A 25,880-nucleotide genomic window follows, 5' to 3' on the forward strand; every position below is an offset into this window, starting at 1 on the left:
TCTTTCTTTTTCACATTGTCTCTAATGCCCATATAAAGATAGCATTTGGAGTTTAATTTGGGAGACGTGCATAATCAGTATATTGCGTATATATCCTCCTCAATGGTTTCCTTAATCTTGTTATGTAATGTGTTATGATAGTAATTCAGATAAATGTATAATGTGACCACTGCCGAAGAGAGAGATAGGTGGCCGTGGAAAGCTGGTATCTATAGTTTGAGGGCATGTTTACCTAATTACGTGGTAAAAGATGAGAGAATGATGATGAGATAAACAATTTTTTAGTGGGATTTACGCACTTTGCTTATTCTCTTACCAGCTGCTTGAGTTTTAAGTTGTTACTCATTTGACTGTAGAAGAGCTTTTGGCCATACTCCAACAATGTCAATTGGGTTGTTTACTATTTTACAGGCAGTCAAGTTTGCACACCTCCACTACATACGGTAATGTGCAAATTTGATTTCAACAAAACCTGATGTTAATGTTTACAAGATTAAAAAAAAAGAAAAAAAAAAGTAAAGTTAGGTAGACTAAATTTGTAAACTAAATGATATGTCACCAATAGAAATAAGCACGTTAATCAATACTTAAATAATAATCTAATCATCAACTTCCATGTTATTTAATTTACAAGATTTTGTCCACAAGCATTACCCAAAAAAAGATATGAGCCACCTTCCCTCATCGACATCTAAAGCCCTATTTGGCAGATCGGATAGGAATAGTTATACAGAAGTGGGTGTTTGACGTTCACTCATACTAAATAAGCGCCGAATTAATTTAACCGGTCTGTTTATTTAACACGGAATATGCCGGATTAATAAAACCAACCAAAAGACTCAGATTATTAGTCGGCCCTCTCTCTCTCTCTCTCTCGCCTTCTCTCGGCGTTGTCATCCTCCCCATCACTTTCTCTCACCATCGCCGTCCTCCCCATCGCTTTCTCTCGCCGTTGTTTTCTGTCGCCGTCGCTTTCTCTCGTCATCTCTGTTATCCTAGTCCTCGTTGCCTTCCTTGTCGTCCTCTCTTTGTGGCCTTCCTCATCGCCTACTTGCCGTCCTCCCCTGCAACTAGGTGGCGGAGAGATGATTTCAATTTGGGATTCTTCCGCAACTAGCTATTTGAATTTATTTGGGATTCTTCTGCAGTCGGGGAAGAAGAAGGGAGAGAGAGGGAAGGAATTTGGGGGGTGCGACAGAGAGATCTGGGGAACAATTATTTGGGATTCTTCTGTAGTCGGGGAAGAAGAAGAAGGGAGAGAGAGGACGGGAGTTTGAGGGGTGCGGCGAAGAGATCTGGGAACAAAAGTGATGGTTTCTGTTTCTTTTTTTTTAGTTTGATTCCTCCTATTCGGTATAAAATCAAACACATTATAAATAATACGATCATTAGTCTAATACTGCACCAAACACCCGACTAATTTGGTCAGTACTATTCGGTGGCTATTTATCCTATCCGTCAGTACAGTTCGAGCTACCAAATGAAGCCTAGTTAAAGTATTTCTTTATGATTATAAAAGATAAAAAACCAAAGTAAACGTGTTAAAATGCATGATGAATAGTTATAAAGCCTAGGTATGTGGAAGCCAAAATATTATTACTTGGTATAAAACCAAAGAAAAAAAATAAGAGAGTTTTAATGAAAAAGGAAATTAAGTTTATTTTAACAAAATACTATCATATAAATTTATTTAAAGAAAATAACTTAAACTTTAATAAAAATAACGTAAATTTTAATGACAAAAGTTTAATATAATAAAAAAAAATTAAAAAAAAACTTGATGCGCAGGACCCCGCACGTTTATCACACACACAATTTCTTAAACTAAATTGTACTACATTATTTCTAAAACTAAACGATACTATACTATTTCTAAAACTGAATGGTATTGCATTATTTTTTAAACTAAACATTATTTCTCAAAACTGAACACTAATTATTTATGAAACGTACTACACTGATTCTAAAACTAAACACGAGTAGATTAGGGAATTGTTATTAGCACTCCAAAATTTTTATTCTGCACTCCAAACTTTTTATATTAGGACAGAAAAATACACTTATGAGAAATATAAAATTAGATTTTTAAAGTGTCAATAATACTTCACGTAGATTAAGATCATAATTAACCTCTCCTCTCCAATTTTCTTTGATTAAACTAACTAACTAATTCATTCAATAAAGAAAAAGTAACTAACCAACCTAACATAATTAAGGCCAGCCCCAAAAAGTTTAGGCCAAATCTAATGAAAGGTCCAGCCAGAGCCAGCCCCCATCTTCACCTACTACTACTACTGAGATGGACACACATGCGACTTTCTCTAGGCGCCATTTTTAGAGAGAGAAAGCTTTAAAGAGAGGAAAAAATTGGGCTGTGGGAATTTCTTCTTCACCGTATTCATGACCTTCCACATCTCATCAGTACAACATCATCATCTCAGCCAGTTCACCACTCCAGCAGGACCTTCCCGGTCCGTCAAGATCATCATCGTCAAGAGAAATTTTTAGTTGTGACGGGAACATGGATGATACATTACGTATTTTTATGCAAGTGGTAAAAAATTTTAATTTTTAAGTTATTAACCTTTTAATACAAATAACCCATCATTTCTATAGGGACATGTGGTGTACCACCTTGTGTGACGATTACATTGAAAAATCTCTCCATCATCGATTGTTGTGGACCCCATCATCCAGATGCCAATGCAGGCGAGGCAAATCAGGGAGCTCAAAGCGACTATCCCACACAACGGTGATGGCCTCCGACTCCGTCTACAACACGTGGCAGTGCATGATCATGTACTAATGGAGAGATTTTTCAGTGTGACTGTCACACGATGTGGTACATCACGTGTCCCTATATAAATGGTAGAATATGTGTGTTAAAAAGTTAATAACTTAAAAATTAAAATTTTCTACCACTTATATAAAAACACGTGGTGTATCATCCGTGTTTCCATCACTACTAAAAATTTCTTGTACTAATGGTTCAAGAAGTTTCAAAATGAACCCGGTTCGAAGATGTCCTTCATCTCCCTCACCTTCCCAATCAAGACAAGAACTGGGCTGAATATGACCAGCAGGGGCGTGCTATTACACGTGCTTTTCATCATCTTGTTTTTATTATTAAATAAAGTTATAGGATGATTTTTTTTTTTTTGTTAAAACTCAAAATTTTGTAGTCATTTTCATTGATTTTCCTTAAATATAACTACTTACTCTTTTTATCATCATCTAAAGATCATATCTGAAAATAATCATTTAATTGGAAGACCGTTTAGTCATTCATATGATTAAAACAAATGGATAGTGCATCATAAGGATGCTACTTGTTACCAAAATAGTTAATTGATTTAACATGTATAGATGACTAAACAATTTTTAAATTGAATGATTTTTTACAAATATGATTTTTAAATCATGATAAAGAAGAACGGTTTCAAATTCCAATTATGATGTTCAAACGGTAAAAATTCATTAATAATAAGTGGGTGACAAGTAAATATCTTATGAAAAAAACTTATACACGACCATTGTGATCATCCACCACTTGCTCTTTTTCAATAAAATGTATTTTGTATTATTTTATTGGTGTGTCATTATTTAAATTCCATAATTCAAGAAAATTGGGGTTGCCTACCATTAGATTTATATCAAACTATAGGTGGTCGTTTAATTTTTTATGTTGAACTTTTTTCATCCATTGTTGAATTAAGATCGACTAAAGTTGCCTATAATTTGCTTGTATCATAGAGTCAAGAGAACGAGATTTTATTTTATTGACAAAAAATTTAATAAAAAATGTTGCGGGGCTCATTTACCCAATGGGGCCAGGATGTTAACATTGATTTGAACATTGGGTGGGTTGGAAGTAAGGATGCATTGGGTGGGTTGGTTGGGTTAGACCTTAATCTGTTGGCCGATCCTAAGCTCAGGTTGGAGATGTTCAAACCCATTGTTACGCAATAACATTGGCAATGGCAACCCAACTCACTCAAATCATTAGGCTGGTTTGGTTGGGCCGGTTTTATAAATTGGGCTTAATTGATGTTATTCTTATTCCTAATGCAAGTATGAGAGATAAATAATCAATCTTTATGTCAAACTAGACCCAAATCATATGAATTGAATGTTTGTTATATCACCACATGTTACTATTACATAAATTTCACTTTTCAAATCATGCATTAGTATATAAATGCATGTACAAGTTACTAAATTTTACGTATAGATGTACATAATATACATTACATTTTAAAGAATTATTGTCCTTTAGTGAGTTAATTTTGGTCAAAATAATAATACTTCAACTCAACATAATCCACTTATTAAACGGACAATTAAATTTTGCTAAAAAGTCAAAATGATCCATAAGATTAGCATAATTCCTTACTTTGATAATACGATTTGAAATTGATAGAAGTGGTCATTGAGTTTGCCTACCATTAATCATTTTGGTCATTTCGTGAAAAATTTCCATTAAATAAAGATAAAATGACAAAGATATCCATAATTTTTGTCAAATCATTTTGATTTTTTTTAAAGGAAAACTAATGAAAATGGCTTGAAAACTTTGAGTTTTAACGATAAGGACAAAATAAATGGTAAAGTGAATAGTACTATGTTTGACTTTTTAGTGTAAAAATATGGTTTTTCGTAAAAGTGAACAATACCGCGGTCTTTTTGTTAAAACTCTTTTTTTTAATCAAATTGAGGTTATTTTGATCCTTATTTAATAGAATTTTTCACGAAATGATTATAATTGATGGTAAACAAACTCAATGACCAACTCTATCGATTTCAAATATCAAATATTAAAATGAAGAGTTATGCCAATCCAAGTTTTAAAAAAAATTTGCCCAAAAATAAAAAATTTTAATGTGTAAAATCCAACCAATATCGATAGGTTTTAGTGTAAAATCCCACTAAAACCTAGTTGGAGCTAAAGAAACCTGCGAAGTAGCCACCTAAGCTTAAAGTACCAGCTCGCTCGCTCGCTCTCTCTTTGTGGAAAAAGGAAAACAAGCCCAACCCATCATACAGGTGGTCAAGTTTACACACCATCACTACACACGGTAATGTGCAAATTTGATTTCAACAAAACCTGATGTTAATGTTTACAAGATAAAAAAAGAAAAAAAAAAGAAAAGAAAAAAAAAAGTAAAGCTAGGTAGACTAAATTTGTAAACTACATGATGTGTCACCAATAGAAATAAGCACGTTAATCAATACTTAAATAATAATTCAATCATCTACTTTCATATTATTTAGTTTACAAGATTTTGTTCACAAGCATTACCCGAAAAAAGATATGAACCACCTTCCCTCATCGACATCTAAGTTAAAGTATTTCTTTATGATTATAAAAGAGAAAAAACCAAAGTAAAAGTGTTAAAATGCATGATGAATAGTTTTGAAGCCTAGGTATGTGGAAGCCAAAATATTATTACTTGGTTTAAAACCAACGAAAAAAATAAGAGAGTTTTAATGAAAAGGGCAATTAAGTTTATTTTAACAAAATACTATTATATAAATTTATTTCAAGAAAATAACTTAAACTTTAATAAAAATGACTTAAATTTTAATGAAAATGATAAAAGTTTAATATAATAAAAAATAAAATAGAAAAAAGTTAAAAAAAACTTGATGCGCAGGACCCCGCGCGTTTATCACACACACGATTTCTGAAACTAAACTGTATTACACTATTTTTGAAACTAAACGATACTACACTATTTCTAAAACTGAACGGTACTGCATTATTTTTTAAACTAAACACTATTTCTCAAAACTGAAGACTAATTATTTATGAACTACACTGATTCTAAAACTAAACACGAGTAGATTAGGAAATTGTTATTTGCACTCCAAAAATCTTATTCTACAATCCAAACTTTCTATATTAGGACAAAAAAATACACTTATAAGGAGTGTATAATGAGATTTTTAGAATGCCAATAATACTTCTTGTAGATTAAGATCATAATTAACCTCTCCTCTCCAAGTTTCTTTTGATTAAACTAACTAACTAACTAACTAATTCTTTCAATAAAGAAAAAGTAACTGACCAACCTAACATAATTAAGGCCAGCCCCAAAAAGTTTAGGCCAAATCTAAGAGCAGCTCCAGCGGGAGCTCCTGCTCGAGGGACAGGCTCTGGAACAGGGCTTGATTGCCCGAGGGAGGAAGTCCAGCGTTGGCTGGCGAGGGAGCCCGAGCACCCCCGAGCGCCAGGCCCGTCGATTCTCGCCGGCCCGAGAGCCTGAGGTGGGTCTGACGTTAGCTGACGTCAGACGCCTGTTTTAATGTTTTTTTTTCTGTCGAGCCTCGAACTCCTCCAACATCTTGCCGATCTCGTCCACTATCCCATCCTCTCCAGCTCCAGCGGTGGTCACGGTGGAGGAGGAGAAGGAGCTGACGGAAGATTCGGAGCATGCGATTTCGGCACCAAAATTGTGATCTGATGATGCATGCAAGAGAATGAGAGAGATTAAAGAGAGAGAGAGGTTTCAGAAATGAGGGGGGTTGCGTCGTAGAGAGAGAGAGAGAGAAAGGAGAGACAGAGGGCTAGGAAACATGAAGAGTGTTCTGGAAAAAAATGAGAGAATGGTTGTCGGTTGAGTTTGGAAAAATGAAATGGAAAAGGAATAGGAAAAAAGAAAAAGGAAAACAATTAAAAATGATTTTGTATTATTTTATAAATAAAAAAAATACTAATATTTTATTGCCAATTGCCCCGGCTATTCAGTGCAGGGGTGGAGATGCAAAAGACAATTGCCAGGGGAATGCACTATTTATTAAATGCGATTACTGTTCATTGGGTGGATTAAATAGTGAATAGCCTGGGGGGAGGGCTCCTACACTGGAGTTGCTCTAATGAAAGGTCCAGGCCAGAGCCAGCCCCCATCTTCACCTAGTACTGAGATGGACACGCATGCGACTTTCTCTGGTCTCCATTTTTAGAGGGAGAAAGCTTTAAAGAGAGTAAAAAATTGGGCTGTGGGAATTTCTTCTTCACCGTACTCATGACCTTCCACATCAGTACAACATCATCATCTCAGCCAGTTCACCACTCCAGCAGGACCTTCCCGGTCCGTAAAGATCATCATCATCAAGAGAAATTTTGAGTTGTGACGGAAATACGAATGATACATCACGTGTTTTTATGCAAATGGTGGAAAATTTTAATTTTTAAGTTATTAACCTTTTAATACACATAACCCACTATTTCTACATGGACACGTGGTGTACTACCTCGTGTGACGGTCACACTGACAAATCTCTTCATCGTCGATTGTTATGAACCCCATCATCCAAATGCCAATGCACAAATCGCGAGGCAAATCAGGGAGCTCAAAGCGACTGTCCCACATCGCGGTGACGGCCTCCAACTCCATCTACAACATGTGGCAGTGCATGATCATGTACTAATGGAGAGATTTTTCAGTGTGACCATCACAGGAGATGGTACACCACGTGTCCCTATATAAATGGTGGGATATGTATGTTAAAAGGTTAATAACTTAAAACTTAAAATTTTCCACCACTTATATAAAAACACGTGGTGTACCATCCGTGTTCTCGTCACAACTACAAATTTCTCGTACTAATGGTTCAAGAGGTTTCAGAACGAACCCGGTTCGAAGATGTCCTTCATCTCCCTCACCTTCCCAGCCAAGATAAGAACTGGGCTGAATATGACCAGCAGGGGCGTGCTACTGTATACACTTTTCATTATCTTATTTTTATTATTAAATAAAGTTATAGGATGATTTTTTGTTAAAACTCAAAATTTTGAAGTCATTTTCATTGATTTTCCTTAATAATAATGCTTGTGTCCTTTCATGGGAGGACTTACTTGTTCCCCACTTATAATTAACGAACATTTTTCGTCTGAACAGAATAATTAGAAATACTTACTCTTTTTATCATCATCTAAAGATCATATCTAAAAATAATCATTCAATTGGAAGACCGTTTAGCCATTCATATGATTAAAACAAATGGATAGCGCATCATAAGGATGCTACTTGTTACCAAAATTGTTAATTGATTTAAGTTTTAACACGCATAGATGACTAAACCATTTTTAAATTGAATGATTTTTTGCAAATATGATTTTTAAATCATGATAAAAAGAAAAACGGTTCCAATTATGATGTTCAAACGGTAAAAATTCTTTAATAATAAGTGGGAGACAAGTAAATATCTCATGAAAAAAAAAACCTATACACGACCATTGTGATCATCCACCACTTGCTCTTTTTCAATAGAATGTATTTTGTATTATTTTCTTGGTGTGTCATTATTTAGATTCCATAATTCAAGAAAGTTGTGGTTGCCTACCATTTGATTTATATCAAACGGTAGGTGATCTTTTAATATTTTATGTTGAACTTTTTTCATCCATTGTTGAATTAAGATCGACTAAAGTTGCCTATAATTTGCTTGTATCATAGAGTCTAAGAGAACTATATTTTATTTTATTGACAAAATATTTAATAAAAAATTGTTGCGGGGCTCATTTACTCAATGGGGCCAGGATGTTACCATTGATTTCCCGCATCAGTACTTTTGCTTCGTTGGATGTTGGAAGTAAGGTGAACATTGGGTGGGTTGGAAGTAAGGATGTGCATTGGGTGGGTTGGTTGGGTTAGACCTTAATCTGTTGGCCAACCCTAAGTTCGGGTTGGAGTTGTTCAAACCCATTTTTACCCAAGAACATTGGCAACCCAACTCACTCAAATCATTCTTAGGCAGGTTCGGTTGGGCCGGTTTTATAAATTGAGCTTAATTGATGTTATTCTTATTTCTAATGTAAGTATGAGAGATAAATAATCAATCCTTATGTCAAACTAGACCCAAATCATATGAATAGAATGTTTGTTATATCACCACATGTTACTATTACATAAATTTCACTATTCAAATCACACATTAGTATATAAATGCATGTAAAAGTTACTAAATTTTATGTATAGATGTACATAATATACATTACATTTTAAAGAATTATTGTCCTTTAGTGAGTTAATTTTGGTCGAAATAATAATACTTCAACTCAACATAACCCACTTATTAAACAGACAGTTAAATTTTGCTAAAAAGTCAAAATGATCTATAAGATTAGCATAATTCCTCACTTTAATCATGAGATTTGAAATTGATAGAAGTGGTTATTGAGTTTGTCTACCATTAATCATTTTGGTCATTTCGTGAAAAATTTCTATTAAATAAAGATAAAATGACAAAGATACACATAATTTTTGTCAAATCATTTGGGGTTTTTTTAAAAAAGGAAAACTAAGGAAAACTAATGAAAAAAGTTTAAAAATTTTGAGTTTTAACGATAAGGACAAAATAAAGGGTAAAATGAATAGTACCAAGTTTTATTTTTTAGTGTAAAAATGTGGTTTTTCGTAAAAATGAACATTACCACATACTTTTCGTTAAAATTCCATTTTTTAATCAAATTAAGGTTATTTTGGTCATTTTGATCCTTATTTAATAGAATTTTTTATCAGAATGATTGTAATGATTTATGGTAAACAAATTCAAGGATCATATCTATCGATTTCAAAACTCAAATATCAAAATAAAGAGTTATATCAATTCAAGTTTTATAAAAATTTTGCCCAAAAATAAAAATTTTTAATGTGTAAAATCCAACCAATATCGGTAGGTTAGTCGGGGTGATCGGTAGACCCACTAAAACCTAGTTGGAGCTAAAGAAACCTGCGAAGTAGCCACCTAAGCTTAAAGTACCAGCTCGCTCGCTCGCTCGCTCTCTGTGGAAAAAGGAAAACAAGCCCAACCCATCATATCTGATCACTGGATTGTTTGGGTTGTGAATCAGCCATGGCAAGCAGCAACAATGGAAGCGGAGGAGGAAAAGATCAGCCGCTGGAGAAATTGGCGGAGCTTAGCAAAACCCTAAAAGAAGGGGAGAGGCTTCTGGCGCCAACCCGACGACCCGACGGTACGCTCCGTAAACCCATCCGCATTCGGGCTGGATATGTTCCCCAAGAGGAAGTCGCCATTTACCAATCCAAAGGTGCTTTGGTATGATATCATTCTCCCTCTTTAAACCTGTTTGCCTTTTGCCCACAAAACTCTCAGTTGCAATGATTGGCTGCTTGGTAGAAATCATAGGAAAAGTGAAAAAGTTTGAATCTTTTCATAAACCCGTGTTTTATCGTTTCGGTTTGATTGTTTGTGGAAGCTGGGAATGTCAGAAGTTAGTTTTTTGAATTTAGTGAAGTTGGGTTTTGAATGGAAGCTCAGGGTGGGGTTTTCATTTTTGTAATGCAGTGGAAAAAGGAGATGGCCTCAGTGGCTGGACCTCCGGGTTATGATGATACTTCCGTTGATACAGCGAAACCCAAGACTAAGTCTGTAAAGAGGAACGAAAGAAAAAAGGAGAAGCGGATACAGGTATGTCTGTTATTGAGCTGCCATTGCATAAAACTTATTTACCGCTCTTCGGTTTGTTTTGTTTGTTGATCATTGTACTTTGTTGCTAAATGGAATTTGTAGAGTAGGTTTTAGCGAATTTCCTTTGTTCTTTGATTTTCTGGTGCAAAGCTCGAAAATCTACTCATGAGGAGCGGTTTGATATCATAGTTTTGCTGTCACGCTTTGCCCAAAAGCCAGAACTTTTCTGTAACTTGGGAGCTATTTTGAATTTCAAACAAAAGCAAAAACAACATTCTATTCTCTTCACATTTCTTACTATCTACCCTTTAATGAGTTTGCCAACATTTGAAGAACTGATACATGTCTGGCAATGACAAAAACCAAGGCTAAGCATCTGAAGTGTAATGCTTTATGGATGAACGGATGATCTGTTAGATTAGTCTTGCAAGTAGCACGTCATCTGAAGTGGGGCTAAATTTTGCTCCTTCTCTCTTGTGAAACCAACATGAATAGGGAAGCAATTTTGAATTGCGTTCTTCTTTCTTCTCCCAAGCTATTCTTAATAGCGCTGTGGAGGATGCACAATGAAGGCCATGTATGTTAATATCCTATGTAGAAGCTTTGAAATGATTGGATCTTTTTCTATTTCTACAATTGTACATCTTGGGGGATTTTCTGGCACTTTTACTCCAACGATTAGGAAAGTGTTTTACTTATATTTTCAATAGATTTTTCCCACTATGTATGTTTCTTCCTTTCATTTTGTTTCTGTTTTTATTTTGGTCAAAAGATTTATGGTTGTAGGTTATACTTTGGTGCTTTTAAAAGCTTAATTAAACAGGAATAACAGAAAATGCATTTGATGTGATTTTTTACTCTATTTGTATTACTAATGATTTTTAATGAGGGTTTCCATTGCATCAGTATATGAACATTAACTACCTAGGTTATTGATGCAAGCTTTAGGGAAGTAAGGGTTACAGTGGTGCTGACCACGAGAGAGAGAGGAGTTTACAATTTGTAGCATATGTGGGGTGTGAATAAAACAGGATTAGAAGCAAATACTGTTCTGATCTTGTTTAAACTGGCTGTAGGGTTTCTTAAGTGGCACCGAAGTCACCTTTTTTTTAAAGGGTTTTAGAGCTAACGATGAGAGTGAGAGATCCCTTTGGTTTGTTCTTGTTTATCATAATGGATTTGGCTGGTAGGTTTCTCTCTGCTTTTACTGCTGGACCTGGATTTCCATGCCTTCAGGCTTAACAGCTCAGCACAACAAACAGGTCGACAGAACAGACAAGATTGTGACAGAATATACGAGTTTTAAAAAATAGTTATAATGGATTCAGTGCCTCATGAGGACATTGAGTTTGAGACAACAACAGCAGCCCACATAAACCATGTCATGATCTAGAAACCTTCTGATTCTTTCAAGACCAACTTTGCCGTCACTATATTCAATCGATGTCCATAGGAGCTGTTTCAGTGCTTACTTTAGTGCTCAATTGATGCAAAAACTGAATTCACGCAATTGGTTTCCAAATGCTAAATTAAACAGCTACAAGCATAAAACTATAGCTGTTACCATTGTGGAAGTATCTTCTGGCAACAACCAAGGTGCCAACGTCCCTAGGAACAACCCCACACAAATTGCAAACACCCATGATCATTATTTTCTAGCCTATAACCCATGCATTTGTCTTCTATTTGAAGAAAGTTGAGGTTCCACCATAAAACCAATTGGGAGTAGCCAAACCTCTTATAAGCCCATGCAAGGTCCCTCCTCCCACTCATTCTCAACATGCCCCCTCACGTGTGGCGAATTTTCAAGCTTAACATGTGAACAACATAATTAGGTAACGTGGAGCGCGTGTGGCCGTTTGGCTTCACACGTGGGACAACCTAGTCTGATACCATGAAGAAAGTTGAGGTTCCACCATAAAACCAATTGACAATATGGGGAGTAACCCAACCTCTTATAAGCCCATGCATGGTCCCTCCTCCCATCAATGTGGGACTCATTCTCAACACCATTAACTAGAGACTGAAATGGATAGCATGAGCTGAAGGGAAAGTCACTTGATCCTGTAATACTGAGTGACCCAGTGATTGTGAAACAAATTGAATTGAAAGAATTTGCAACGAAGGCCAAAACTGGTCAATTTAAAGTGGTTCCTTCTTGAAACTTTCAAAAACTTTGAATATTTGAGGAGTAAAAGTTTTGAAAATTTGATTGGGTGACCGCATCATCGATTGCTCCCATTCTAGATCCATTTATACCGCTCAAAGTTAAATGTTATACATTGCCATCGCACATTCTCAACTTACTGCCCTTACGATATTGGCTTCCAAGGCAGAAATTATGATGTAATGATGTTATAAAGGAGCAAAAATGATAGGTAATTGTCCCTTTTCATCTTAATGTTGATGGGGAGGTTTATCCATGTATCGGAATAACTAATTTATGAAGTAATAGGAATTCTCTTTGTTCTTGTTTGCTAACAACACAGAAGTGTACAAAGGGATTCTCGATTTTAGACATAGCTTTGCTTTTAAGTTGAGCAAGAGATTTTCAATATAGCAATGCTTAATTTTCTGAACTCAGGCATTGCTATCATTACTGTTATGTAAAATTACAGTTTTTTGGAATCAATGTTTATCTGTAATTTGAAATTACACAGTTTTTTGGAATCAATGTTTATCTGTAATTTGAAATTACAGCTTAGTTTTGCAAATTTACTAGTTTTATTCAAGCTGCTTGTTTTCCTCTGTTTGTCTGTGTTCTGCAGGCTGCTCTTGAAAAGGAGAAAACCTCGGAAAGTGGGGAAACTAAGGAAGAAGAAGTCGAAAATTTAGGCCATGTATCAGAAGCTGTCGAGTCATTGGCATCTCAGATGAACGAGCTAGGTGTTTCTTCTAGTCCTCCTTTAGTTACCCCTCCCTCTGATTCAACAGAGGATTCGAATCCAGCTGGTCCAGCTCAAGATATAGATAAAAGAATTCGAGCTCTTAAAAAGAAGGTATAATACTATAATTAATTAACCCTTTATCCTTGCCTTTAAATGATATAGACCATCTGTGTTCTGCAGATTATGGAAATTATTTGCAGGTTAGAATATGCATCTCTTTCCTTTTTGCGTGTCGTGGATTTGTCAAGATGATTTTCTTCTTTTGATATCAGATTCAGTTAAAACTTTTACATATCAGTTTTGATTAAGTCTACAATCTTGACCTGATTTGAAAACCTATGCAGTACGTTTTCTCTTATGTTATGGTTCACCATTGCAGATTCGACTTGCAGAAGCTCAACAGCAGAAAACTAATCAGCAAGATATCAAGTCAGAGCAGTTGGAGAAGTTGACGAAACTGGAGGGTTGGCGTAAGGAGCTTAAGCTTTTGGAGGATAAAAAGAAGGCTGAGCCGGCCGCACTGTGAACGAGGGTTTGTGTTAGAACCAATAGACCACGTTTCGTTTTCAGTTTATGTTTTTCACTCATGAAGACATGAATGCTGATTTTAGAAAGAGGTTCATCTCTTCATACACATTATTTGGAATGAACCTACTGCTCCAAATCGAAGCCCTGCACGTGTACAATGGGTGTTCGCTCCCTTGCATCGATCAACCTCTAGGCAATAGTAATTACCCTTATTTAGTAAAAGCACTAGAAATTTATGTCTGCGCGTTGCTGCAGGATGGAAAATTGTATGAAAGATTATGCAACTTCATTCTCTTCATAAGCAATGTTTGAGTCAAGAACTAAGGTTTACAATTGCTAAAGCAAGCAGCAGGCCTTGGCAAGTGATGCTCAAAATGCCTTGGCAGGTAATGCTGGACATTAGGCCTTCGAAGTTGTTGATAAAACTAAGAAGCTAACGACATTTTCACTAAGTGTTCGACTAAATGCCTTAATAAAAGAATTGAAAATTTCCTGACAAGGTTAAATCTTTGGATTCGCCATTGTATACAACCATCAGACAAAAATCCTGAGGCCTTTTACAGTGGTTTGAGTGAGTGTGATACTTATATATAGGGAATCAAGCTGCTTGAGTTTGATTCATGCTAGTGAGTTTAATAACTATGAGACTAGCCGTTGGAAGAAGATGGACCGTTGACCTTCAGTCTCATAAAATCTAGGTAGTCCATTTAAATTCAAAAAGTGACCCGCTGACTTTTAAAAAAAGTGAGTTGATTGTTCATTGTTCAACAGAAATGTAACACAAAAATAGTGGAACCCAACTCATTTATGTTATAACTATCACTCATAAGTCTAATATATTGCTATTACATTTACATTTTCCGAACTACTGTGGAAGGCCTAAGATCGGTCTGACAAAACACCCGCCAGGCCGAGGATGCAGAATTACTCCTGCTAGTTACATGGGGCTTCCTCCTCCAAAAGCCTAAAAGCAGAGGGCTCCCCCCTTTGAGTACCAAAACCTTCAAGGAACATTTTTTATTTTTTAACAAACGATATAATATTATCTACTCTAAGAGCAAGTCCACCGGAGTGGACATTGCCCAGCACCCTGTCTAAAAACAAGGCCAGCACCCTGTCAATTTAGTCCACCCCTTCAACATGACTGGTACCCAGCCCGAGCTAGTCTTTGGGCCAGCCCAAAAGAGATTGACCAAGAAGCCGGGCTGTTTGCCTGGCGCGTGCGTTTCACAGGGCCGTGGCGCGAGTGCTCGACAACCTTTCAGAGGCCAGACCCGCGTTGCAGGTGCACTCAGAACTCTCCCCGAGTAGGCAACGTGGCTCACATTCTGCCGTTGGATTTCCAACGGCTAGTTTTTCTAGACTGTTGGATTTCCAACAGTAAAAAAATTTTTAATTTTACTTTTAAAATAGACCGTCCGATCACAGATCAACGGTCCACGTTTTTTTTCACAAAAATTAAAAAATAAAAAATAATAAAAAAAGGCCCAACGGTCAGAAATATGACCGTTGGCCACGTGGCAACTCCCTGGCTCTTGGATTTGAATATTTTTCAAATCCAACGGTCCAGATTAATTAACTATATTAAAATTTATTAAAAAATATTAAAAAATACATAAATATTATTAAAAAATACATAAAATTTTAAAAAAATTACAAATTTTTTTTAAAATGTTTTTTTTTTCTATAAATACCTAACCCTCATCTTCCACCTTTACACCACATTTCAATATTTTCTACACTTTCTATAGTATCTACATTTCAATATTTTCTACACTTTAAGAGAAAAAAAATGTCTTCGTGGAAGATCATTGAAAATGTTACGTTGTGTGAATGTTGGGTTCACACTACTCATGACCCGATTACGGGTAATGAGATGGATAAGCGAGAAATGTGGAGTAAAATTACGAAAGCGTTTTGCGATGTACATGGAAAAGACGCCAGAACTAGTCAAGGTCTTCAAGGTCGTTGGAAACAACTCAACGCATCCTTTACTTATTGGAAAACGCCATCTCTAATGCTTCCGGTAACCTCCGTAGTGGGACAAGTTTAGCGGATCAGGTGACAATATTTTTATTTATTTATACGCATTCCACCCACATCAATATTTTGATTTATTTAATTTCGTTTGTAATTTTTATGTTATTTCTTATGTAATTTTTATATGCATTCCACCCGCATCAAAATTTTAATTTATTTAATCTCTTATGTAATTTTTATTTAATTTCTTATGTCATTTTTATGTAATTTATATGCATTCCACCCATATCAATATTTTAATTTATTTAATTTCTTATGTCATTTTTATGTAATTTATATGCATTCCACCCGTATCAATATTTTAATTTATTTAATTTCTTATGTAATTTTTATTTAATTTCTTATGTCATTTTTATGTAATTTATATGCATTCCATCCATATCAATATTTTGAATTTATTTATTTGTGTTACACTCGCATTTTTTAACACTATCTTATCCCACATTTTTATAGACACTACAAGCTCAAGCATTCTACAATTCACAGAACCAGAACAAATCATTCACCAGATAGGATGTTGGCAAATTGTCAAAGATTGCCCTAAATACAAAATTGTGGCAACCGGTCCAGAAGTTGTCATGCACGGTATGGGTCTACACAGTTCTCTAGAACCAGACATGGCCGAACAAGAAGCAGACACATTTCAAGACACGGAAGGGACGCCTGAACAAGTGCCCGAGACCCAACCGACTCGTCATTCCCTTAGGCCTCAAGGTAAAAAGGCATCAAAGAAAAAAGGTAGTTCTTCCAAAAATGACTACACTAAATATATGGAGGAACTTGCTCGCCAAGGTGAACTGAACATGGCACGGGAAAAGGCTAGAGATGAGGAAAAAGTTGCTGCTATGGCAGCAATATTAGCAGCTACTGAGGCCCGTGATGCTGCTGCTGAGAGACAAAGAGAAATAGTTAATCGAGAGAACGAGCTGGTTAGAGAAGCACTTCATCGAGAAAATGAATTGCTTAGAGAAGAAAGGATGGCTCAAGCACTTCATCGAGAAAATGAATTGCTTAGAGAAGAAATGATGGCTCAAGCACTTCGTGACACTATGAGCAAGTCTCTAGTAGGACTGTTTCCGAATTCTAAATATTTTTGGACATCGGAAAAAAGAGATGTCATGCGAAGGAGGCGTGTAAGAGATGCGGAAACAAGTCAAAGGGGTTCTAGCTACACAAATCATGGCAACCAAGATCCTAACTCGAGAGACTTTGTATAATTTTTATGTAATTTCTTATTTTTTTAGAATTTTATTTAATTTCTTATGTAATTTTTATGTTTTTTCTTTCTTTTTTCTTTTGAACTTTATTTAATTTCTTATGTAATTTTTACGTTTTTTCTATTTTTTTCTTTTGAACTTTATTTAATTTCTTTTGTAATTTTTATGTTTTTTCTTTTTTTAGGTTTGAACTTTATTTAATTTCTTATGTAATTTTTATGTTATTTCTTATTTATTTTTAAAACTTTATTTATTTTTATTTAATTTATTATGCAATTTTACTATTTTCGACTATTAGGCTGAAAAGCAGCTGAGCTCTAGTTGGATTCTTATGCGGGCAGGTTCTCTAGGAGTTCCTACGACTATTGAATGGTTGAATAATGTTTTGGCTCCTGGTGGGAGACTCGGCATCGATCCTGTGAGCAATACTTATCCTCTTTAAATTCATCTTCAACATATCTTTTCGTAAGTTTCTATCACTAACGAACACTACTGTTTTTTTGACTTGTTGAACTATTAATTTTTGAAATGTGGAATTTAACTACCTCTCTGATATTCATTTTTATCCTCTGAATTACAATTAGCATCTTTAATTATTAATTTTATTTTCCATTTATCATACTTGCTTTATTTATAGAGGTCGCACTTGGTGCGATGGCAAGTGCCTTCGCCCATGAGCGGTAGGTCTTGGTTCGAGACTTGGGAGCAGCCTCTCCATAAATGGGGGTAAGGCTAGCCGACATTCACCTCTCCCAGATCCTGCGTAAAGCGGGAGCCTTGTGCACTGGGTACGACCTTTTTTATTATGCAATTTTAATGTAATTATTTATTTATTTTTGTACTTTATTTAAACACATGAAATAAGATTACATAAAAACAAACACACTACATAGAATTACATAAACTCACCAAATAAACTTAAAAACAAAACACACTACATAGAATTACATAAACTTAAAAAAAAATACAATTTATTCTTCAACCACAAGCCTCATTTTAATTATGTTCGCCTTCATGCAATCCCCACTGGTGCTCAATCAAGTCATTCTAGCGGGTTACGTGCCAGTATGGCTCTTACACATCAGTGTACCGCTGAACGATCAATTCATTGTAACATCCATTGCATTCCAACAGCTCGTGTTGCACTGGATCTTCGGTCCGGTCATGAGCACAGTAGATACGTGTTCTTGAGTTGTTCATCGGATCCGGCTCATATTCATCGACGGCATCATAATCATACTTATCTTCAACAATCATGTTGTGGAGCCTCAACATGAAACATTCTAGATGCAGCCCTGACAATCGCCCAACCAGCTTGCAGGATACCAAAACAACGCTCGACATCCTTCCTACACCCTTCTTGACATTTTGCGAAGTGTTTTTCCTTTTCAATCTGTGGATGTGGCACTGTTTTGACAAATGTTGACCACCTTGGATAAATGACATCTGCAAAGTAGTATGATTCCTCATATTGGGTACCATTAACCCAATATGTGCATCTCGGCGATTTTCCTTGCAGCAGTTCGTCGAACATTGGAGATTAGGCAAGGACATTTAGGTCATTCTGAGCTCCTGGAACACTAAAAAAAGCATGCCAAGTCCATGTATCAAATGAAGCCACCGCTTCCAAAATGATGCTTTTGGCTCATTTTCTGTCGCCATATGCTCCTTGCCACGCACTTGGACAATTTTTCCAAGTCCAGTGCATGCATTCGATGCTTCCAATCATGCCAAGGAAGCCTCGCATCTCACCCTTCCTCAAAAGCCTTCGCATGTCCCTTGGCGTGGGTGTCCGGAGGTACTCATTGGTGTAGAGGGCTTCAATTGCAGAGCAAAACCGCATCAGGGACTCCAGAACAGTTGTTTTTTCCATCATCACGATCTCATCCACTTGATCTGCAGATGCTCCATATGCAAACATTCGCAAGGATGCTGTAATTTTTTGCTCGGGAATAAAACCTAGAACATGAAAAACATCCTCTTTTTGCACAAAGTATGGATCATGGTTGCAAATATCACTCATGATTTTGTCGAACAAATTTTGTTGCATTCTAAAACGACGTCTAAAAATATGATCAGGGAATATGCTATTGGGAATAAAATAATCTTCCAATAGATCTTTACCTCGTTTTTCCCTTTTTCTATCGAGGTTTGCAGCACGTCTTGGTTTGGCTATCTGACACACGGCTTCCATGACAGGGCGGGAATGTGAGGCCCTCTGCCTTCTATGGTGATCATCCTCATCCTCCTCCATGAAGAAAGCCTCATCTCCACCCCCACCTTTCTCGAGATTGGCCAATTCTGCATGTTGTGCCAACAACCTTTTCTGTTGCTCATGCAACTGTTTATACACTCTCCTTGAAGAAGACATTGTAATAAGAACTCAAGATTTGAAAACGATGAACAAGGATTGAGCTAAAAAGAAGGATTGAGCTTGGTGTGAGGATGGATGTAGGGATGTAGGGTTTATATGAACAAAAAAAGAAAGGATGAGGTTCTGGACAATGCCACGTGGCACTACGTGATTGGTTGAAAATCTTATCGAAATCTTGGCTAAATTATTGTAAACCGGAAGTGACACGTGGCGTGTCGGGATTGGTCGGAAATATTATCTAAAATCTATCCACAAAATAGTACGTTCGGATAATGACACGTGGCATGACGTGATTGGTTGAAAATCTTATCGAAATCTTGGCTAATTATTGTAAAATGGAAGTGACACATGGCGTGTCGGGATTGATTGAAAATCTTAGCGGAAATCTATTCACAAAATAGTACGTTCAGATAATGACACGTGGCGTGACGAGATTGGTTAAAAATCTTATCCGAAATTAAAACTATTTTATTTTTTTATTCTTTTAGAAAAAATTTAAAAATATTTTAAAAAGGCTAGGTGCCAGCACATTTTGTAGGGATGAAGATCGTTTGTGCCAGCGTATTTTTTCACTGGGTGCCAGCGCATTTTTTTAGGAGTGGAGATGCATTGGCCTATTACTGTTCATTGGAGTATGTTATTGTTCACTGGAGTGGATAAATGGGGTGGGTGCTAGCACAAAGTCCTTAGGGGTGGAATTGCTCTAAGAGGATGTGAAAATGAACTAAGCCTCACAATTGATTAGTAATAATGTGGTTCAAATTCACCATTGACGAGAATCAAACTTAAGATTTCTCATTTACTAGTGATGAAAAATATCATTAAACCGTAGTATTAAATGACAACCTTCAAGGAACATTATTTTTGGAGAAATGCTAAGGAGACTCAAAAGTGGGACTTTTATGTACCCTGTTACCTCATATTTTTGACACAATATTTTATAAGGAAAACTAATGAAAATGACTTGAAAACTTTGAGTTTTAAATTTAAGGACAAAATAAAGGATAAAGTAAATAGTATCAAAATTGACTTTTTAGTGTAAAAATATAGTTTTTCCTTAAAATAAACGGTAAGCTTTTTGTTAAAGTTTCCTATTTTATAATATTAGCACGAAAGTATCGTTATACTGTGACTTGACAAAGTCCACAAAGAGTCGCACGTTGCGATGGGCATTTCTCTTATTTCTGATAACCTGTAATAACTAGGAATCCGTAATTTGGGATTTTGCAGAAATGGCAAGATTTCTTATAAAAGCTAAATGGTCTACTGCAAAAACGAGAGCATACAGTAGCGGGTCAAAACATATGGATTAAAATTTAAAAGTGCATAGGTTACAGACTACGGCCACAAACTCAAAAATGGCCCGAGGTTCTGCAAGTGCCATTGTATTCCTTAGTACAAACACTAATTCCCCATAACCCGTCACATTAGTGTTGTATTCAAATGCCTATGGATCTCATATCAGCATTTATGAGGATTCGACACCTGAATCGTCTGGTCCTGGAGCATATTGTTCAAAATCACCGGGGCTCCATCTGCAAATCAAGTGAAGTCGGAAGCTAGCCATCTTGGTTCCCAGCAAACGCTGCGTACAAATAGGTATTATTATCATTACTAATTTGCATAAAAACTTGTTGGGACTGGAAAGGGACAAAAAAAATGACATTTCATGGACTTGAAATACAAACTAAATAAAAATACGAGCATGAAACGAACCAGTATCCTAGCTGACTCAGGTGACAAGGGCTTTCCTTCATCACAGACAAGGAAGTCTGAAACAAGCTCTATGACACCTGCAAGTATGATTAGTAGACTCAAACGGTTTACATTGTCTTCTCTTACATGCACAGAGACTAGCAAACCAATAAAGCAAATAGGTACCTTTGTTTAATCGAACAGGCATCCCTTGTTTTCTAAGGAAGGGCTCCATCTCATGACTGAATTGCTCCAAAGGACCCTCCTTGAGCTCCACCTAACACATTTGAAAGAAAATTCATGAGTTAATGGTAGGATGGTTGAAAGCTAACAACTAAACCAAAAAATATAACCCCAGAAGATAAGTCTAGTGTTTCAACTAAAACCTCATGATATGCAAATGGCGCTTTATCGCAATGGCAGAAAGCAATCATGGCTATGCACCCTGGTGTAGGTTTGATCCCCACCGATCCCCCTCCCCCCTAACAACTAACAATTTAACCCACTACTGCTAACGTTTGTCAAAAAAAAAAAAAAAACTATTAACCTCAGAATATAACACTAACAACACACAAAAAAATCTCAAGAACCTTTTCTGTTGAAATGCTTCCTGTCCTTGCGAAGTCATATTCCTCATATTCATTGAATAACCTGCAAAAAGAATGAGGATTTGAAAATGAAAAAAAATAAAACAAGTATAAGGTACTTGGAAGAAAGGATATTTTCAAACTTCGAAACTTAGAAAGGAAATGAGCACAACTTTGGATACAACTCTCAAGGTACCCTACAAGATTAGAACAATTATATGTGGCAAAATAATGTAAGCATCAAAGCTCTGCACCAGAAACATTCAATTAACCATTCTTCTAGGTGGCCATGGTTGTATACACTTGAATATATTAACTATCAACAAACTTATGTTTCTTCCTTCAAACTGTGTTATATTCTTTTTATTTCAACTATTTTTCCAGTGGTAAGGTGCGTTAATAGAGTATTTATAATGTCGATAAAGTTGGATGTGTTTTGTAATCTGTAAAATCACAGCAGGCATCGATCTCATATAATTGACCATCACATACTCACATATTTTGAAGTTCTATGAACTGAGTTATAAAGCTTCATATCAGCCATCTTCTATATAAGTAGATAATCCAAAATTCCACACATTTCCCAAGCTTGTAAACATGAGAAAATGTGAACTTTTACCTTTCAACCTCTTCCTTGGGCAAATTGGTAAAACATAGACCAGCATCTCCATGTAGAACCTAAGAAAATAAACATAAGGTGTAAGACAAAGTTTCAACTAAAAAAAGACAGTAGAAATCTTGGGTGCATAAAAGGAGTACCTTAGAGATTTTGTGGAGGCCCGGTCTAATCTCATCGGATTCAGACCGACCTAAGGCAATTTGCATGACTTTGTTTGAGCCAAGGAAAAACCTAAAAACAACAATGAAATCCCTCATGATACACATGCTCAAATTGTAGCATCCATTACTAAGAAACTTATCATTCCACAAAACAATTACATATTTACGTGTACAAATTGAAATTACCATATTAGGGGCACAGTTAGTTTACTCCAATACAGGATTTGCCTCTCAAAGCTCACCTTTTATATGTTAAGTTCAATTCCCGGGCAACAACTCACTTTTAATTGTGATTAGTTGTCCACAGGAAAGTGATCTTAAATCATTTGAAGGCTTTAAATTTTGATTTGGAAAAGGCTGGCTGGGTTTTGTAAAAGATGCTTTCTCACGCCCTTAAAAAGTTTCCGTGCCCAAAGCCACAAGAAGCATCAAATTTTTTTGGCCCACATTTTAATACAACCAATCAAAGCACAATAAAAAGTTGCATTTATCTTCTCAATTTTTATCTATAATGTCTCTCCTCTCTTATACCTTAAATTGCAAAACAAACTATAGATGACCGATGCTCTCCATGATTTGGATGCAATCAAATTAAAAAGAGTTGAAACATTGATTGAAAATATTCTGTGTAGTCAACCAAACATCAGCGTGCGATTTTGTTTTCTCTAACTTTCACGGCATACATACTGAGTTACCAGTTACCACTAAAACAAATGGAGCATCTTGAAAATGAACTTGCCTGCTGTTTGATTTGAGCTGCTCTCTGAACTCCTTGAATTTGTGATTCCGCATGTTCTCAAAAGAGAACACATAAGCAGAACTGTAATCTTCCGCTGCCTGCCGAATCGTATTTACTATTGTTTCTTTATGTTCCCTTCCCTTCTTCTTTGTCTTGGATAATGTAACTGCAACCATAAACTCAATAAATCACGAAACGGACCATAACATTATTCATACAATTCTCCAATCCATAAGACCAACGCTCAACGCTTGCGATATGTACAAGAAAAAAGAAAAAAAACTTCCATCATATATGCATCTAATTTCAAAAATATGAACTTCATTTTCTACATATTTAAATTTCTGTTAGCATCTCACTACAAACTTTTAACAAAGGAAAATAATATGAAACAAAATTCAAACCATATAATTTTAATTTCCAATTTGAAACACAAAAACATAATATTCAAGAAAATATAAACAAAATTCAACAATTCAAACCCACAATAAATTATATGTATAACAATAGAAAGCAATCTCGTAACTCATGAAAAACAACCTGTTTTACAGAGATTTCACCTGACAGTTCAGAACATATATATATAGATATATATATATATATTAAAATTTAAAACGAATAAAAAGATTGGAATTTCTTGGTTTTCTCCAAGTTTTCTCGGCAACCAAACAGAAAGGAGAGAGACTGCAGACCTTGTCGATCGCGCTTGGACTTAGGCATAGTGAAGGGTAGGAAGGGGGTGGATTCTGGTTAGCTCTCTGCTTTTTGCTCTCAGCGACAGCAGAAATCCTAACGAGCGGCAAAAGAGTTTTATCGTTCTTTGTTTCTAGGGTTTTAAGTTGCCAGTTGATGGCGGGTCGGTTAGGCCCGGTTTGGATGGGTCAATGGGTCATGTCTATTCTTTTGTGTCCCACGGTTATATTTTTCAAAACTCCAAAACAGCCCATGTTTAGAAGATAAGGAAAACTAATGAAAAGAGTTTGAAAACTTTGAGTTTTAACGAAAATAACAAAATAAATGGTAAAGTAAATAGTACCATGATTTACATTTTAGTGTAAAAATATGATTTTTCGTTAAAATGAACAATATTGAGAACTTTTTGTTAAAGTCCTCCAGAAAATTACTAAACTAAAAAAATTCATTTAGTAGAATAGGTCGGTGGATCGAATTTTATTCCGACACGATCCGAATTTGTTATAATTAACAGAATATATGTATTGAGGCTTCTAATCTAATACTAGCCATTTATTACACTGATGAAAAAGTATTACGCTCTTGCATGATAATGTGAGTTTGAACCTCATCAACTTATTAACACTATCGCTCGACTAAAAAAAAAAATACTACTATATGCTGCGTGAAATTTTTTACTTTTATTTATTTTTTAAATTGAAGGAGAGCATAAGAGAGTGAGAGAGAATGTGGGAGGGGAGAGAGGGAGAGAGATTTTATTTATTTATTTTATAGATGATAAAATCACCATGCAAGTGAGGCTTAAACAAAAACAAAGCAAAATTTTATTTTGTAAAATTACGTTGCTGTTCTTCACTTTTTTGTTGTGATAGAAGACAAAAATGTATTTTTACCTTTTTTTTTTATAAAGAAGATTTCATTAATATGTAGTTTAGATATCACATATTATTATTTGTTATATATAAATATGGGATAGGATCAAGGGACGAGAAAAACTTGTATAGGCTTGCAATTGGATTTTGTCGAGTGGCAATACAATCTAGTCAAAACTCGTCATGTAATAAGTTTAAAATATACTGTTATTTTATCATGTTTTATTTTAAAATCTTCATGATTATCTCTTTTACTAATTAAGGATATTAATTAGGAATTATCTACAACTAATTCATATATGAAGAACCATATCCATATCCCACTGTTAAGCCGATTCCCACAGGATATAAAAAGTTTAATTAGAGCTCTGCATAGTCCTCACAATCATTCCTGTAGTACAATATAGAAGAAAATTAGAAAAATGAAATCAAAATATAAAATATAGAACTTAAATCCTACTGAAAAAGTTCTAGTGTTCAGCAAAATGAAGCAAATATGAACGGTTGTGCATGCCTTTCTTCAAACGAATATAAAATGTAAACAATAACATCTACAATTCTAATACTTTATCAATAAATATGAATTGAGCATCCATTTGACTAACAACAAAATTGAATATCACAAAAATATATATTAAATAATCTGTAAGTTTTGTTTTGCTTTTTCTTCTTCTACCTTGATGAGCAGTAGCCCAGAATTTAGATCATGGGTGAATTTTCTCAATCAAGATTCGATTAAGGATTGAGATGATTTAAAGTATGTTTTTGAAATTGGATTTTTTTTTCCTTTTATTTCATGATAGTTGGAGAAGATTGGCTTTTTCCATATTCTTATGAAGAAACGAGAAAAACGTGTGGGGAAGAAGATTGCAACGGCAGGGAGGGAGGGAAAATGAAAAGGAGGAGGGGAGGAAAAAATATGAACTCTTAGATGGTGTATATTAATTAATAGAAATGAAAAATTTTAAATAGAAGAATGATAAATATTGTATTTACAACTTACCACATGACGAGTTTTGATTCGTTGTAGTGC

General features: G+C 35.4%; 2 protein-coding genes across 2 annotated transcripts; one reads left to right on the top strand and one right to left on the bottom strand.

Annotated features, from left to right (window-relative positions):
• Window positions 1-9,740: 9,740 nt before the first annotated feature.
• On the top strand, window positions 9,741-14,170 carry LOC126631166 (partner of Y14 and mago-like). Its single transcript, XM_050301322.1, has 4 exons — window positions 9,741-10,062; window positions 10,312-10,434; window positions 13,203-13,433; window positions 13,702-14,170. Exons 1-4 carry the CDS (start codon window positions 9,859-9,861, stop codon window positions 13,846-13,848), a joined length of 705 nt encoding a protein of 234 aa, XP_050157279.1. The 5' UTR covers window positions 9,741-9,858; the 3' UTR covers window positions 13,849-14,170.
• A 6,599-nt stretch (window positions 14,171-20,769) lies between these two features.
• Window positions 20,770-24,130, bottom strand: LOC126631168 (uncharacterized). The gene is made up of 8 exons (XM_050301323.1): window positions 23,975-24,130; window positions 23,283-23,448; window positions 22,523-22,613; window positions 22,383-22,441; window positions 21,767-21,827; window positions 21,363-21,453; window positions 21,198-21,274; window positions 20,770-21,066 (listed from the first exon to the last, which is right to left on the bottom strand). The coding sequence occupies exons 1-8, from the start codon at window positions 24,000-24,002 to the stop codon at window positions 20,950-20,952; spliced, it is 690 nt and encodes a 229-aa protein (XP_050157280.1). The 5' UTR covers window positions 24,003-24,130; the 3' UTR covers window positions 20,770-20,949.
• Window positions 24,131-25,880: the final 1,750 nt, after the last annotated feature.

The sequence above is a fragment of the Malus sylvestris genome, chromosome 8, assembly GCF_916048215.2.
Source record: "Malus sylvestris chromosome 8, drMalSylv7.2, whole genome shotgun sequence".
NCBI lineage: Eukaryota > Viridiplantae > Streptophyta > Magnoliopsida > Rosales > Rosaceae > Malus > Malus sylvestris.